Source organism: Heliangelus exortis, chromosome 5, assembly GCF_036169615.1.
Source record: "Heliangelus exortis chromosome 5, bHelExo1.hap1, whole genome shotgun sequence".
NCBI classification, from domain to species: Eukaryota; Metazoa; Chordata; class Aves; order Apodiformes; family Trochilidae; genus Heliangelus; species Heliangelus exortis.
Genome location: NC_092426.1, coordinates 32,593,432 through 32,608,652, shown reverse-complemented (window position 1 = coordinate 32,608,652; position 15,221 = coordinate 32,593,432). Strand labels below are relative to the sequence as shown.

The 15,221-nt window shown below is 37.2% G+C and overlaps 1 protein-coding gene across 22 annotated transcripts in view; it reads right to left on the bottom strand.

Moving 5' to 3' along the window:
- The window catches only part of GPHN (gephyrin), a 272,370-nt gene that overhangs the window by 102,689 nt on the left and 154,460 nt on the right, over positions 1 to 15,221 (bottom strand). For all 22 annotated transcript variants that reach the window (XR_011725992.1, XM_071744382.1, XM_071744385.1 and 19 more), the window contains 2 exons: positions 5,627 to 5,721; positions 1,472 to 1,538 (listed from right to left, as the gene is read on the bottom strand). Coding sequence is in view for 21 of the 22 variants with exons in the window: in XM_071744381.1 (XP_071600482.1) it covers positions 1,472 to 1,538; positions 5,627 to 5,721 (162 nt within the window). In the remaining variant the exon portion in view is untranslated. The remainder of the gene's footprint in view (positions 1 to 1,471; positions 1,539 to 5,626; positions 5,722 to 15,221) is intronic.

Below are 15,221 nucleotides of genomic sequence, written 5' to 3'. Positions count from 1 at the left end.
TTTACGTATTTTCACAGTATGAGTGCCTCAGGGCAGGGAATGATATTTCTTTCTGTACCTAGTATGTTAGAAGTTCTACTGAACACAGCAAAACCCATTAGAGATTGTAGGCTATTTAATTTCTTTCATAACTCAACAAAAGAAAAATCTTCTCACTGGTGCACCAGTTCTCTAAGATAATGGGGCCCACTGTGATGTTAAATATGTGTAGTTACATATGACTTCTCACTCATAACTGGAAGACTTTAAAGCAGGTATATTCCTGCTCCATCACTTGTTACATGTCCTGAAAACTTTTAAATTTCTTTTCAGTAACAGAGTCCCATTACATTTTCTAAAAAGACTCTAAGGAGTGATAAAATTATAGAACTAAAACAAGTAGACAATGTATCTGAAAACCTGTGATGTCTGCTTAAGATAGTAGTATTCAAAACACTTCCTCTTCAACTTCCAGGTGACAACTCACATAAACATTCTTTATTTATGTCCCAGCATAAGTCTTCTGAGCAACAGTGACTTCAGGGCTGTGCTACCAAACACATTAGTACTGTCTCCTCTGTGGCGAGGCACTACTGGTTCAGAAGATGCTGATAAACTACCAGGTACACATTTATTAGAGGCCAGAGGTAAAGACATTTTTTAAGAATGCCACTGCCATAGACTGAGCCTTGGAGAACCACATTCTCATGACTGATGGGGCATCTACCTCAGTTTTGTATCAGGTTTTACAGCCCGCTATTCAGCTAAGCAGTATTTGTCTGGAGGAGGCTGTTTTTCTGGATCTATCAGCCACCTACACTGAAAGAAAAGAGCACTGTAAAGATCTAGCCTTAAAAACATACAGACACTTGAATTCCTCCTGATGTTTGTGTCTCTCTCTGCTCTAGTCAGAAAATACGCATGAATAAAAATGTAAAGCCTAACTTCCCTATCCAAACTTAGCAAAATGCAGGAAATAAGAAAAACAAACACCTGTATAAAAGGTACTAAGTCTGATACCCTTATCAAAAAGATTCCAAAAATCCTCAAACTCTGAAAAGGGATTTTCCATTGTTACCCCTTGTGAACACAAACTGGGAGTATTCATACTCCAGGAACTTTTACCATACACTAAGCTTTCTTCTTACTGCTGTGTGAAAAAGAACACTTTTTTGGAAGCTGTAAACAGCACAAGGATTGGGTACAATGTGACTCGAGAAGGAGGAAGGGTAGGAGACCATTACACTGATCATTAGCTCTGCCTGCTACAGTGAGCACCCTCTTGCACTTCATGTAATGTTGTCCTGGTGACAGAACCTTCAATCAGATCAGAATAGTATTGCCCTGACTGAGAGAGATGGTGTGTCCAGTTATATGAGCATGCATTTCTATTCACTGTTGTAAAATTGTAGTGGGTACTTTCTGCCACTCTGAACAATGGGAGGTTCTCATCAGGGGACCTCAGTAGCAGTCCAGTAAGATTACTTCTTACCTGTGACCCTTTCTTGCTACCTGGCAAATTAATTATGAGAGTCTTCCCTCTGATTCCACACACAGGTCTGAAAAGAAAGAAACCCACAGTGAAATTCTTGCTTGCAACTTTATCCATTCTAGAAACAAGAACAGAGCATTTAGGTTAAATTATATTATTTATCAGAATTTGTAAACTCTGTTTCCAATATTTAAATATACTTGCTGATCATGTTCTCAAAGAACAGCTCAGGAGCTGAAAAAGCATCAGACAAGGCTGACAGAGTCTAGCATTTAATTGGTAGTATAAACACTGGCCAGATTTCCATCTTTTTTAGATCTGTGTAGCTTCCTTAATTCTAGCCTTAACTGGCATCCAATGCATTCTTCGATACAGTCCCTATTTCCACATCCAAGTGGTTCCTTTGTAACATAATTGTTACTTTGCCCAGGGAGGTTGCAGCTGCCCCTTCCCTAGAGGTGTTCAAGGCCAGGTTGGATGGGGCTCTGACCAACCTGGTCTGGTGGGAGGAGGCCCTGCCCATGCAGGGGGGTTTGTCCCTTCCAAACCAGACCCTTTTATGATTCTATGATAACTCATGGTGTCAAACACAATTTCTCTTGACAAGTAAAAATACTAAGTCATGTTAGTTTCATTAATTCAGATACATCATCTTTAAAAAAAAAAAAAAAAAAAAGAAAGAAAAAAAAAAGAAAAGATGCAACATCAAGAAAGCACTGGGGGAAGTGAAAATTGCACTTAGGCAATTCACATCTAATTCTACTTAACAGCTTTTCTTTCCCTCTCACAAAATATCAAACCAACTCTAAAAGTGGAAGATTTTATTTTGTTTTTTGTCTTTAGGGAGTTCCTTTTGTCTTGATGCAGGGCTGAACTTAGACCCCTGACTGCTGAATGCCTTCTGTTTTTTCAGAGTATGCCTCTTTCTCTTCTTAGCTAGATAGCTAAGAAAGAAAAAAAAATTAGTATTACTGGATTTTGTCTTGACATTGTAAAGAGTGCTTCCTGCTTTTCTCTACTGCTTACAAAAACAGTGCTGAAAAAACAGGGATGGGGATATAAGGATAAAGAAAAGTAAAATGACAAAAAACCCCCACAAAGATACAAAGGCCACAGTTGAGAGAATGTGTGTAAAAAATCTCTTTATCAAACAAAAGTACGAGTCATAAGTGCTGATCAAATAGAAAATATTTTCTTCATGTGACATTAAAAAAATTTGAGTCTAATTGTTCGTGGGGCAGACAACGTCTTCTTACCCAACTTCTTCTAACCCAAATATTTCTCAGTGACCACACTTACTGGCAGCATGGCATTTTCTAGCAGGGCAGGAAATATTCTAGTGACAGTTGTCATAATGCTCACCATTAAATGGCACAGAGACAGTTTCTGGGCACAAAATGAACTTCTGATATCACAGTCAGGCCACCTGTAGAGAAGTCTTATTTTCAACTGGCAGCTTGAATACTGTCTGACTCCCAGCCTGTTTTCTTATATTCACCTCTTACAGACTATACACATTTAGTTAAGAAAGAATTTCAGGTAGCTGAGGAATGCTCTACTGCAACAGAAAGACTAAGAGCCTGTGTTAAATCAATTATCTTTTTTACTTCTTACTTTATATGGAACAAATCAATGTGCTGATTTACTCCTGCAGTAGTCAAATGTACAGAACACAAACTCAATCTACCAAATCCCATACATGTGATACAGTTTATGAGAGATTCAAAATAAAGAAAATAGGAATCATCCACAGAAATAAACCAAGGTGGAATTGTGTTTGGCAGATAGCTCCTTTAATAATCTTCTTGGCTTTTTTATCTGCTTTGAATAACTTTGAACATTGTAAGCTACATAACCAGTGCAACCAACATATAATAAAAAATCAGCAGACAATCTCCAGAAAGCTACAAGTTTTGGCTGCCAATAATCACATCTGGTGACTCAAGGCAGAAATGAAACTGCCAAAAATTTTTCAAGAGAGCATGCAAAAGTAAGTAAAAGTACCTAAGAACTGCATGGCTTGCAAAAAATAGTGTGCTCACAACATAAAAGCATACAAACTGTGCATACATTCTGAGTAATTTGAGAGATAATATGCCTCCAAATATAGAGCAAATGAGGGAGATGGTGTGGATCTCATGTTACCCTCAGCCTTACAAAGCAAGTCAGAAATTTTAAGAAAGAACAAAGAAGTCTGAGAAAGAAGGATAGGAATGGAAATAGGACTGGAAGGAAAAACAAGATGCAGAAGAAAGAAAAAAATGGATGTGGCAGGAAAGAAATACAGGTCCAATGTAGAAACAGAAAAGTAGAACTTGATCTTTTTGGGTAAAAACCCAACATAATGAGTAAGAAATTATTCTGATAAAAGTTGGAAAGATGAATACAAGGACACAGAAAGTGCTTTAAAAAGTCTCCATGACTGGCATGGCATGGCATGGGTAGCTGACAGGTAAAAAAGGGTGAAAGGAAGAGATAATTATAGGACAAGGTCAGCTTTGGAAGGTCACAGAGAAGGGAACATTTTCAGGAAACATATAAAGAGGTCTATGACACTTTAAGATCCTCCATGCTGGACCTTGGGACTGAATCCAAACTATCAGTCTCACTGCCATCCATTTGCCTCTAAGTGTCTGTGAATCCAGCCTACAAGACAACTCACTATTTTCTAATGCTAGCTGATAGCCAGGAAGACAGACTATAATTTTTATAATTTTTAAAAGTTCATGTGATAAAATTCAACGTGATTGACCTAATATTTCCAAACCTGCAGATGATTTATACAAGTGTCAGTGTAATGTTGCATAACAGAACTCCTGCTTTTGTTTTTTTGAAAAGCAAAAGAAATTACACAAAAAATTATCCATTAGAATTTCTCAAAATGAAGTCAATGACAGCTGAGATTAGGACAAGTGATATTTAATGTTTTTTAACATTGGAAAGTCAAGATATACATTTAAACGGTGTACTTAAAAATCTGTGGTTTTGATCTCTCTTAATGTGTGCCCTAGTCATCACTGTAAAGAGGGATTAAAACACTACTTCAATTTGCAGAAATTTCTATAAAAATATGAGTCTGCTTTCAGAAAAGATTCTGAATAAAGAGCACCAAAACCAACACAGGATTACGCACAGGACACCCTAACCAGAGAAAAGTAAATTTCCTTGCTTCATCTTAAGCATTTACAGAGGAACTAAAAAAAAATAAATTTTAATCATGACACAAATAATACATTCATGCACAAGAAGCTAAAATGCTGGAATTCTGTAGGGTTCTTTTCTACTTTATGATTGGAACAGTATCATAAAAAAAACCAGTCCTTTGCATGCTGATACTTGGTAGTGTCATCTAAATGTCTGTCTTTTTCTTGATCAGAAACAGAACTGCTAAATTAACCTTTCCCCTCCTTCTGGCAGCATTCTTTTATCTTTTCCCTTTAAACAAACACAAACTATGGTATAAAAAATTAGAAAAGATAAAGAAATGAAAATACCTGCTAATTTGGACAAAATCTGAAGATACTAACTAACTTGGTAAACTTGCCCTTTCAGTGTTGCCTAAAATAGAAATCAACTCCAGAAAGAAACACAGGATAAGAAAGAGACATCACTTATAAAAAAGAAACACCAACAACCAGAGAAACTGCTACTAATTAGTTAGCAGGACGTACCAAGCCATAGAACTGAAGTACTATATCTGAAAGCATTCCATAAAATACCATTTATCCTATGCACAGAGCTTTTTCTGATATTAGAATAAAAGCAACTTCAAAAAAGTATGTTTGCTTGTATTAATAGATTTTTGCTCTACAAAACATTTTAGGATTTGATGAGCAATGTATAGAACAGTTCTTTACTCAACACCAAAATGCCACAGCTCTAGGATGAAAAGACAGCTGTTTAACAGCATGCATCAATACTACAAATATCCTGGCACAGAAAAATACCAGAGGATACAGTGTCTAACGGAGACAAAAAAGGGAATTCAATCAGAGAATCCAATTACTGTTCTTGGAATTTGGCCACTGAGCTGAAGTTAAGATTTCTACACTTGATAACAATGCTGATCTTCAGTTGTTTTTGTAGAGTAATTCCATGACAATATATATGTCTAATGAAATAGTTCACCTCTTAGTTTGAAGGAAATGGTCTTACCTAGAGAGCATACCCAAAGGAGTAACATTAAGTGATCCCATCAGCATTGCCAGGGCCATCCCAGGGGCTTCTCGCTCTATTACTTCTTTAGTGGCCTGCAATAAAAGATTGAATAGGAAAGTGAGTGGAGAAGTACAAGGACAAAAAAAATATGTAACCAGATAAAATTTGGGTAAGAATATCTCCTTTTTTTGTTTCTGCCAAGAGATGTCCTTGCTAAATTCTCCACTGAAACATGTTAAGGAATTTTCTCTTGGATACGTAAAAGAGGGAAAGACAAGGAGCTGGGAAGAAGCACTGTCAGCTGTATTGCAAAGACACCTATAGAAAATGTTAAAAGTCAAGAATCTATATATGTAGGAAATGTTAACACCACCACATAAATTACAACAATTCCCTCTAACAGAAAAGAAAGAATGTTTGGGAATAAGCAAAGAAAAGACCAAATGTAATTGCATTCTCTTCCTCATCAATCTCATATGTGTTTTCCCATCGAGATTCTCCCAGGCATGAGAAGGGTGAATTGGTCTGCGCAGAAGACAAAAAAAAATTTGCAAAGGGAAGCCCATGTAGCAGGCAGGCAGGAAAGTAGTAAAATGGTAATGATAATGCCCAGAGGCTGAGACCTTCCCTTCTGACTGTGTCAGCAAAACACCAGCTCTGAACAGACTGGTGGCTTTTATTCACAAGCTGTCCATATGCAGTGGGCATTGAGAAGCCTGGAAGCAGAGCCTGAACGTTCTTGTCGTTTTAGTCCATTTTCCACACAGGGAATCAGATGGAAAATTACTTTTCTGGGATGTGCATTACTTTCTGTCCTTACTTCCAAAGACAAATTTTCTCAAACACACAATCTGTGTCATCTTCCAACATCTGACTTCAGTTTGGATCTAATACCTCACAGGCAGTTTACAGTTCTACCCTCTCCTCATTTCCCTCACTGCAGTTGCTGTTCAGCGGATCATCTTGGTTTATATTCTGAAACAAGATTCTAGGTTATTTGGCACAACTAAAATGTTAGCAATGCTCATAAAGCTGTGAAATCCATTGTAAAACATAAAGCTGAACTACAACGCTTTGATGGTACAGCTATCAAAACAGAAAAGCAAATCTTAAATATAAGAACATTCTGAATAAGCTAAATTTCCTTGGCAGTTTGATATAGCAAAAGAATAAAATAGAAGAAAACCAGACAAACTACTCTGTGCAAAAGATTAAACTATAAATAATAACCTTGTAATTCTGTAAGCTCCTACATGTGGAAAACAAAGTCACAGAGAAGGAAAACCACAGAATTAAACCAGTGGCATCCCTATGATAAGGATCCAGGACTCCTATACTTCCTAAACAGCTAAAAAAGGAAGGAATAAATAAAACAGAAGAAATACCCCTGAACTGTACAGATATTCAAGCGGCCACACTCTCCAAGATTGCCACTTACATTTAGCATGTTTTAAAGGAATATGTCAATATCCAAAGACATCAGACACAGCTACCAAGATCTTCTAATAGCAATCTTGGTATGTGCTCAGTTGTGGAAAGCAGGAGCTTCAGTTTATGGAAAAACATGCAATTCTAATTCAGTAGCTGAGACCATAGCCTCTTCTATCTCAAGCATAGCTTGTTAGTTTTAGTATCCTCTACTCAGAAACAGTAAAGGCACATTAATATAATCCAGTTTCTGCACTTCCACTGAGGGGAAATGAGAAGAAGCAGGCTAGGAATTACACAGACTAACTAAAGCCTCTCTACTGAGTGCTTAAGATCAAATTATGAATCAAAATTCTTAACACTGTCCATAAACCTGGTGGCTTTTGCAATACAGAAAAAAAAAAGGCATTGCAATGGTGAAGGGACACTTTGCTAACAGTGAAAAAGTTACTGAAATACGGAATTCTGTGTGTGTGTGTATACATAGTAACTATCTATACCTCTTTTTTTTTTTTTTTTTTTTTTCCAGCTAATACTATGCTTCAAAGCTATTAAAAACTGGCTTGAAATATGAAGTGCTTTTTGAGATTTCTTTTTTGCCCTTGAGCACAGTGACACTTTGGAGATATCATTAGTTAAAATTCTAAACAGGCTTCAAAGGTAGTACACGATGCTAGAGAGTTTCATAAACAATGATCCTGCAGCTTAGGGACTCCTTCAATGAAATTCAAGTCCATTCTCCAACTTCACAAGAAAAATGACCTTCATAAAATGTCACTGCCAGCAAGAAATGTGATTATTAAAAATTTGTAGACTAAGCAACAAAATCTGAAAGGAAAGAATGTCCAAACATGTACAGTCCACAACAGAAATTTCTAAAAATACTTGTTTCAAAATATACATTCATATATTTATTTCTGCAGGCAAACTTCCAAAAACAGGGAAAAGTTCCTGTTTTCATATTTGCAACCTGAATGTAAGCAAATGGATGTAACCAAAAAAGGCTGCTACTAAATAACTTTTACAGTGACATCTGCTCTTGAAATCAGCCACTGGCAAGTCCAATCCTGGGATGCCCTCAAATAATGTGACTGAAAATGTGCAGTTTACAATAACTGAAGTTACCAGCACACTGGGAAGAACACTCTGAGTTAGATATTCACAAATGAATGAAAATAGCAGTGATTTGCAGATACTTTGTGTCTAGATGTATACCCAAGTGCTGGGGGACAGGTTTTCTAATACTTCTTTCATGTTTGAAGAAAGGGTAAATCCAAAACTGGATTTACATCTGTGTCCCGCTCACGATCTACCTGCAGACCATTAAAGAATTAGTGACTCAGCACTTTCACATTTTACCAGAGTTCTAGTAAAGGGCTGAATTAAGACTGCCAAATTTTGTTTCGTGGGCAATTTTTTCTTTGTAGTCTCACTCTCATCCAGACTCTGCCTGCTGCAGGGGGCCGTAGTGTTAGCACAATATTAATCACAAATTCAGGCTGTTGCCTCTGGCTCTCTTATGGCAGAAATGATGACACTACCATGTGGGCAGAAGCAGGCAAAAGTGATGAGATTTCATTCAGAGCTGTCACACTGATGCCTTCATCAGGAACGAAGTTATAAACTGATTTCTCAAACCTAAGGCTGATACTATTTAAAAAGTAGGTGGAAAATACTGGAGTAAATAAAATACAAAAATTACAGCAAAGAAATGTCCCTGCTTTCTCCTTCATAAGGTGATAGTTGCAAAGATGACAGATGCATATGAGATGGAGGTGCAAATATTCCATAGCTGTGGAACGTTTGAAAGTAAAAGCAAGAGTTCAGAAGAGAAACAGAAAAGAAGAGAGGCCAGTTTGGGGACTGCAGAGAAAAGCAAGGTTTAGACAGAAGAAGGGAATTGCAAAAACACAGAGAGAAAGTCCAAGCAAGAGGACTGTCAGAAGGGCAGGGATGAGAGTAGAGGGAGAGCGAGGGAATGAAGTGAGAGGGATTTAAATAAGACTGTGAGAGGCAGCTTGCACAGACAATACATGAGGGAAAAACTCAGAAGAAGCAAAAAGGAAGACAGGACACGATTGGACATGAAGCCAGTCTGTCGGGAATAAGAGAGAGAAGGACAATGAAATAAAATGGCATTTTCTACTCCAGAAAGAAGTAGAGACTAACAAATAATTATTCTGCACAACAGCTCAGGATTTACTAACAATGCCTATGAAAGCAGTTCTTCCCATAATTCATCGTTATATGAATAAATACAACTTATTTTAATACACATTTTAAAATTGTTTTTGAAGTGCCTTTTTACTGGAGTTAGGGCATTATGTTCCCAAACCAACTGATATATTTTTAGATATCTTTGACGTAGTTGTGGTTGTTTAACAGATGGCTCGCTGCCAATTGGTTTCACAGAGTTTTCTGCTGCTTCACTGCCTTTCTTTGCCTCCCTATAAATTAATCTCGCTCAGTTCCTAACCTGTGGAAGCCCTCCCAGGCAGCTTCTGGAGGATACATCCACTGCAGATTGCTTTAATTAAAAGACCTAGGACTACTTTACTTGAAATGTTGAGAAACTCCTTAGTTTTGTCTTTCAGGTATTAAACACAGCAAAGTTTGACCTCAGCAGTAAGTAATGATCTGAGACATTTCATATATTTCTCAGCAGTTTTGGGACAGTAATACAGTTTCATCTCTTCAAATAAAATGCAAATATGAGATGGAGAAGTCATAATAAATTTAATTAAATTAAGATGACTGAGACTTTCTCTGTTGAAAACATTATTTCTGTTGAAAAAGTTAAAATCTATGACTCTGCACAGCATATCATAAAGCTATTTATGCAAATTAATGGACAAATTTGCAGGTAATTTATATTTAACAGACTACAGCATAGATAACATTTAATTACCTATTTGAACTTTCCACTGAAAGAGGAAGTCTTGCAAGAGCCTAATCAAAGAAATACCTATGCACCCTCTGCAACAGAGCTCAAAGACCACAGGCAAGCCTCAGAAGACTGGGCAAAGAACTATGAAGACAGATCAAATATGCAACAAAAATGTCAGTCACGTCTGTCACCCAGTTGTGTAAGAAGTGTATATTTTAGGAAAAAAAATTGCATCTTTCAGCTTGGAGATGAGATACCTTCAAGGTTATTCAGTATACCTCTGCTGTCATTTTTATTCACAAGCCAGTCATTTCAGCTTGTTCTCTACTTCCCTACTCTTATTTTGCAGGGGAGAAAATAGAGCTTACACGGAGCTAGACTGAGTAGAGCATCTCACTTACAAATCACTTATCCATTACTACAAGAAAAGATGCAGATTACAGTGTTGGTTTCTTTTGATACTTGTAGATAAGGATCAGTTTTGAGTCACTCATTCTCACCATCATGCTGTCTTTCATTGAATGAATGCTTGAACTGTCTAATGTTCTCCAAAATCAAATTTCTCTGGCTAGCTGCTCAGTTAATTTGACAAATGGCTAAAAACAACTGCATGTGCTACTGTTGCAAAGCCAGCAAAGTCAAGCAGGTTTGCAAAAGTTTCTCAAGTTGTCCTCAAAGTTAGTAACTTTCCAACAATGCAATGGCCTTAACACATCATTGGGGTGCGGCAGCCAGTGATACAACACAACAGTGATACTGAATACAACGGGTGTCCTTTCACATGTATGCAATTATGATTATCACTGGCTTCTCAATGTCAATAAGATGTCACATGGCCAAGCATGGCCTGCATCCAGAGGGCACTGAATATCTGCCTCTCAACAAGGGGGGGGGTCCCAGAAGTAGGTGACAGCTTTCATTCTAGAGCTTCTGACAGATTCACACCTCTCCAATGAACACAGTCACATGCACCTTAAAAGTAATAGCCTGAGAGTCATCATTGCCTCAACAACATCCTATCCATGAGTGCTAATGGTACAGGCCTGTAAAAACCCATCAACTGTTCTAGAGTCCCAGAGTAGTAGGGAATAACTCACAAAAGGCTTAAGTAAGCACCAATCACCGTGTTTGGGCTTGCAGGACCAGCTGGTGTAAATAGACATCAGGAGAGTGCTGTCCCTGATGCATGAGTTTGTTTCTCCTCATGAAGTGACCACTGAGGTTTCTGTCAATTTTCCTGTACAGTAAGAAACTCGGCTTGAGTTGGTGAGTTTCCATTTTGCTGTTGCTGTTGGGTCTTTCTCATGTTAAATGCTGCTATGCATGCCAGACATATATAGACACATACTGAGAGCTCTCCCAGGCATTTATAGAATTCTTTTACATAAAATAAAACCAAAACATGTCTAAACATATGAGGGTGGCTTACTCTACCACCTTTCCCTCTTCTCAGTGGTGAGGTTGGTGCTTATTCCTCCAATAACTGACCTGATTATGTATTCCTTTTCCTTTTTTTCTCCCAACTGTGATCTAAAAACAGCCAAAGGTGGATGAAACCACTATTAGTAGAGTCAACTAAAAATTACATTCAGACATGGTTGTATCTGCTTGCACCAATAAGGTATTTCCACTGATAATAATTCTGCAGCACAAAAATGCTAATTTAAAGTTTGCTTGCACTCACAGCGTATTTGCAGTGACTCTGTTGCCACTAAGATCCTAAATGTCACAGAATGACCCTAAAGAACTTACAGAAGCATAAAACTGTTTTGGTTAGAAAAGACCTTTAAGATTGTCAAGTCCAACCATTAAACCAAGGAGTACGGTGCTAAGCCACATCCCCCAGCACCACACCTACATGGCTTCTGAACACCTCCAGGGACTGTGATTCAACTACCACCCTGGGTAGCCTGTTCCAGTGCCTGACCAACCTTTCAGTAAAGAAATCTTTCCTAATACCAAATCTAAACCTTCCCTGGCACAACTTGACTTCATTTCCTCTCATTCTATTGCTTGTCACTATGAAGAAGAGACTGACCCTCCCCTTCTCAGGTACCTGTAGAGCACTGAGGCCTCCCCTGAGCCTCCTTTTCTCCAGACTGAACAACGCCAGCCCCTCACCCTTATGAGGGCTGAGGAACAAAGTGTCACAGAAATAAATGCTGTCAGATTAGATTAAATGGTTGCTCTCTGGTTACTCTCTTTTTCCCCATATCCATGACTGCCTCTGCCTGCAACTTGTCCCCTCCAAACTCCCTCTATTCACTGGGACCCATCATACCATTTACTGTAACCTAACAATGCATATGCCTGACACTTAGATGCCAGGAGCTAATTCAATGTCTTTGTTTATAAACAGGCATCAGTAAATTATTCTATCCGTACAATTCCACTGTCTATATAACTGTAAAAAACAAGTGTCTAGTAGAGGTACCTCTGAAAATACTCAGTGATTTATGCTTGACCAAGCCATGAATTTAATTTTTAATAGTTGGACGTCAATGACAGCTAAACAAAGTAAACAAAGAATTATGTAAGTGTTTATCAGTTAATAAGGATTTTAGTATTTATTGCAACTTTCCTTAAAAGATTTTTTTCCTTCAACTGAAAAAAGACTAATCAAAAGATTTACTTCGTAACATTCAGTTTCATTTTTACTCACAGCTTTCAAAACACTTTGGGGAAGGTGCATCACATTTTATATAAAATGAAGACAATGAAAATTTAAACAAATATACTAGAGAAAGCATCATTGTGGATATTTTGTAACTCGTTCCTGCACCTCTGTAGGTTTGTATCTCAGTTTTGAGATAAAACTAGTTGGATCTGATTTATATAAACTTCCCAGATCACTGATTTACCTGCCCCATTTGTGAAATGGAAACATTAATTAAACTGGCACATGTGGGCAATCAAACCATGTGCACTTCTAATATATAGTAAGTGCTAACAGTAGCATTTTTATAAGAAAATCCTGAAAGCTAAACTTATTTTTAAGATGGTAAATGTGTGTAAGATTTATGCGATACAAGCTGATCTTAATTACATGATATTGTCCACCTCCATACACTGCCATAAAACCAATAGAACAATCATTTTTAGAAACAGTTATCCAAACAAACACTTACTAAGTGCTTTCCTGCACCATGAATTTTATGCACTACAAACATGTAGCAGCCCACCAGATGCAATATGTTACAGCTATATAAAGGCAGAATATTTGCAAAGGGGGAGATGTTAGGGAGATCAGCTCATGAAAACAACAGTTGGGAACAAGTCCCTGCACTTGCTTACAAGGAAGGATCAGGTGCCTACTTCCTTTTCCAGCTTCTTCATGTGCAAAGTGCTGTGTTTCCCACTTCAAGTCCTCTTCATGTAAGAATGAATCCCTTGCTGATCAATAAAAAGTAGTATAACTGATGACTGGCACAATGAGACCATTATGCTATTACAAAAACACTGTTACATTTTATATATCATTATTATTATTCTTTAAGTTTTCCTTCAGTTACTTCAACCTGCTTTATATTTAATATAAAATGCAAAAAGCTATGCAATCCATCACAACTTTTGCAAAAATCTGTAAAAATTGAAGAAGTGGAGCAAAACCTGAGAAATGAATATTTTTGTTCTCTACAAAGCACAGAATCATACAGGCGAAATGAGTGAAATGAGTATCAGTAAGAATGTCTACAATTAATGTAACTGACAATGTAATGAGCTTTAACTAATGGAATAATAAGTAAGGAGCACTGTCTCACAAAAAAATACCCTATTTAGTGCTTCTGGTTATGTGTATTACCTTCTGGACAATATATTAATACCAAAAAGAGTCACAGTACAGGTAGCTTAATTTTATATAAACCTTGTGCCAAACTTGGAGTTTTTTCACATATAAGGGGGGAGGGAAGAAGTATATTAAGCAATGAAATCTAAAACTACCTAAGAGGAACAAACCTGTCACTTCTGCTTAGTTGTGGTATTAGTATCAGAGGGAATGAAAAGATCCTATTCTTCAGAGATCCTCATCACTGCACACAAAGAATGAGGCCACCAGGCAGAAATGGATGCTGCTTTCTTTTAAGAACTTGCTCAGTCTCTCGGGCAGCAAAAAACCCAAAAGTTCTTACTTGCAATTTCACTTCTCTAAATAAATAATTTTGAAGTGCTTTAGCTCCAATGCTTTTCTGACTGGGACTGAGATGTGGAACTCTTTTCCTAGGACAATGTTGCCTGTTGTTTCCTATCAGTTGCTAACTTTTGCCAAGAACAAATATTTTACATGAAATATCTGTATTTCGGAGACTCCAGTCAGTTCCTTCCACAGGTAAAGTAGCACCTGCAAACAATTTCAGATCTCAGATCATCTATGTTGAAGATTTTTTTAGATTTTATTCCTAAAATACACCTTCTACACTACAAAGGATGAACTGCAGAGTGACAATTTTAAAAAAATGTATGATGGTAATCTCGTAAGTATAAAAAGTACTTTAAGACTCCTTTACATAGTACCTTTTCTTCCCTAGTAAATCATAAAGCATGTCTAATAACACAGCTTTAAAGTACTTCTGCCATAAGCTAAAAGGATCCTTGCATCTAATGATGCAATTCATGTGTTCAGAGTCTGAACAGCTGTCAACTTAGGTCCTCGTGATGATGTACGACTAGAACTGAACAACTGATCATATTTTCAAAAGTCTAAGGGACCCACAGTGCACACTGTCCAACAACTTCCTATACAGAATTATTTAACTCCTGGCACAAATCATGGTTTTTTTTCTCCAAGACTCTGATGGAAATACCTGGATGAAAAGTTTTCTCAGAGAGAAGATTGCAAATACCTTGGTTGAGACTGCTGCAGCACAGAGCACTGAAACAGAAGATAGCAAAATTCCTAATCTACAACTAGAAGAGGAATACTAAATATAAAAAATGTACTTTTTCCTTGGGAATTTGATTTTACAATTAATGTATTACAATACTTAATAATAATAAAACCAAAACAAAATCCAGTGCAAATGTTTTGCCCCAATTTCACAGTTCCTAAAATATTTTCTGTACACGTTTCTGTATGCAAAACACCAGTTTCTTTCAGTTTTAGAAGCTGCTATTGCTACAGTGTCTTTCACACATAACCTAAAACTAGTTCAATCATTTATTAACACTACTCAGCTGTAACAGCATAATGCTTTAACATTAATGCAACTTTGTACTGTATAGGCAAATTCTGTCTGTTTACTTCCTAACTGTCTGACTCTTAACTTCAAAGCCCTGTTC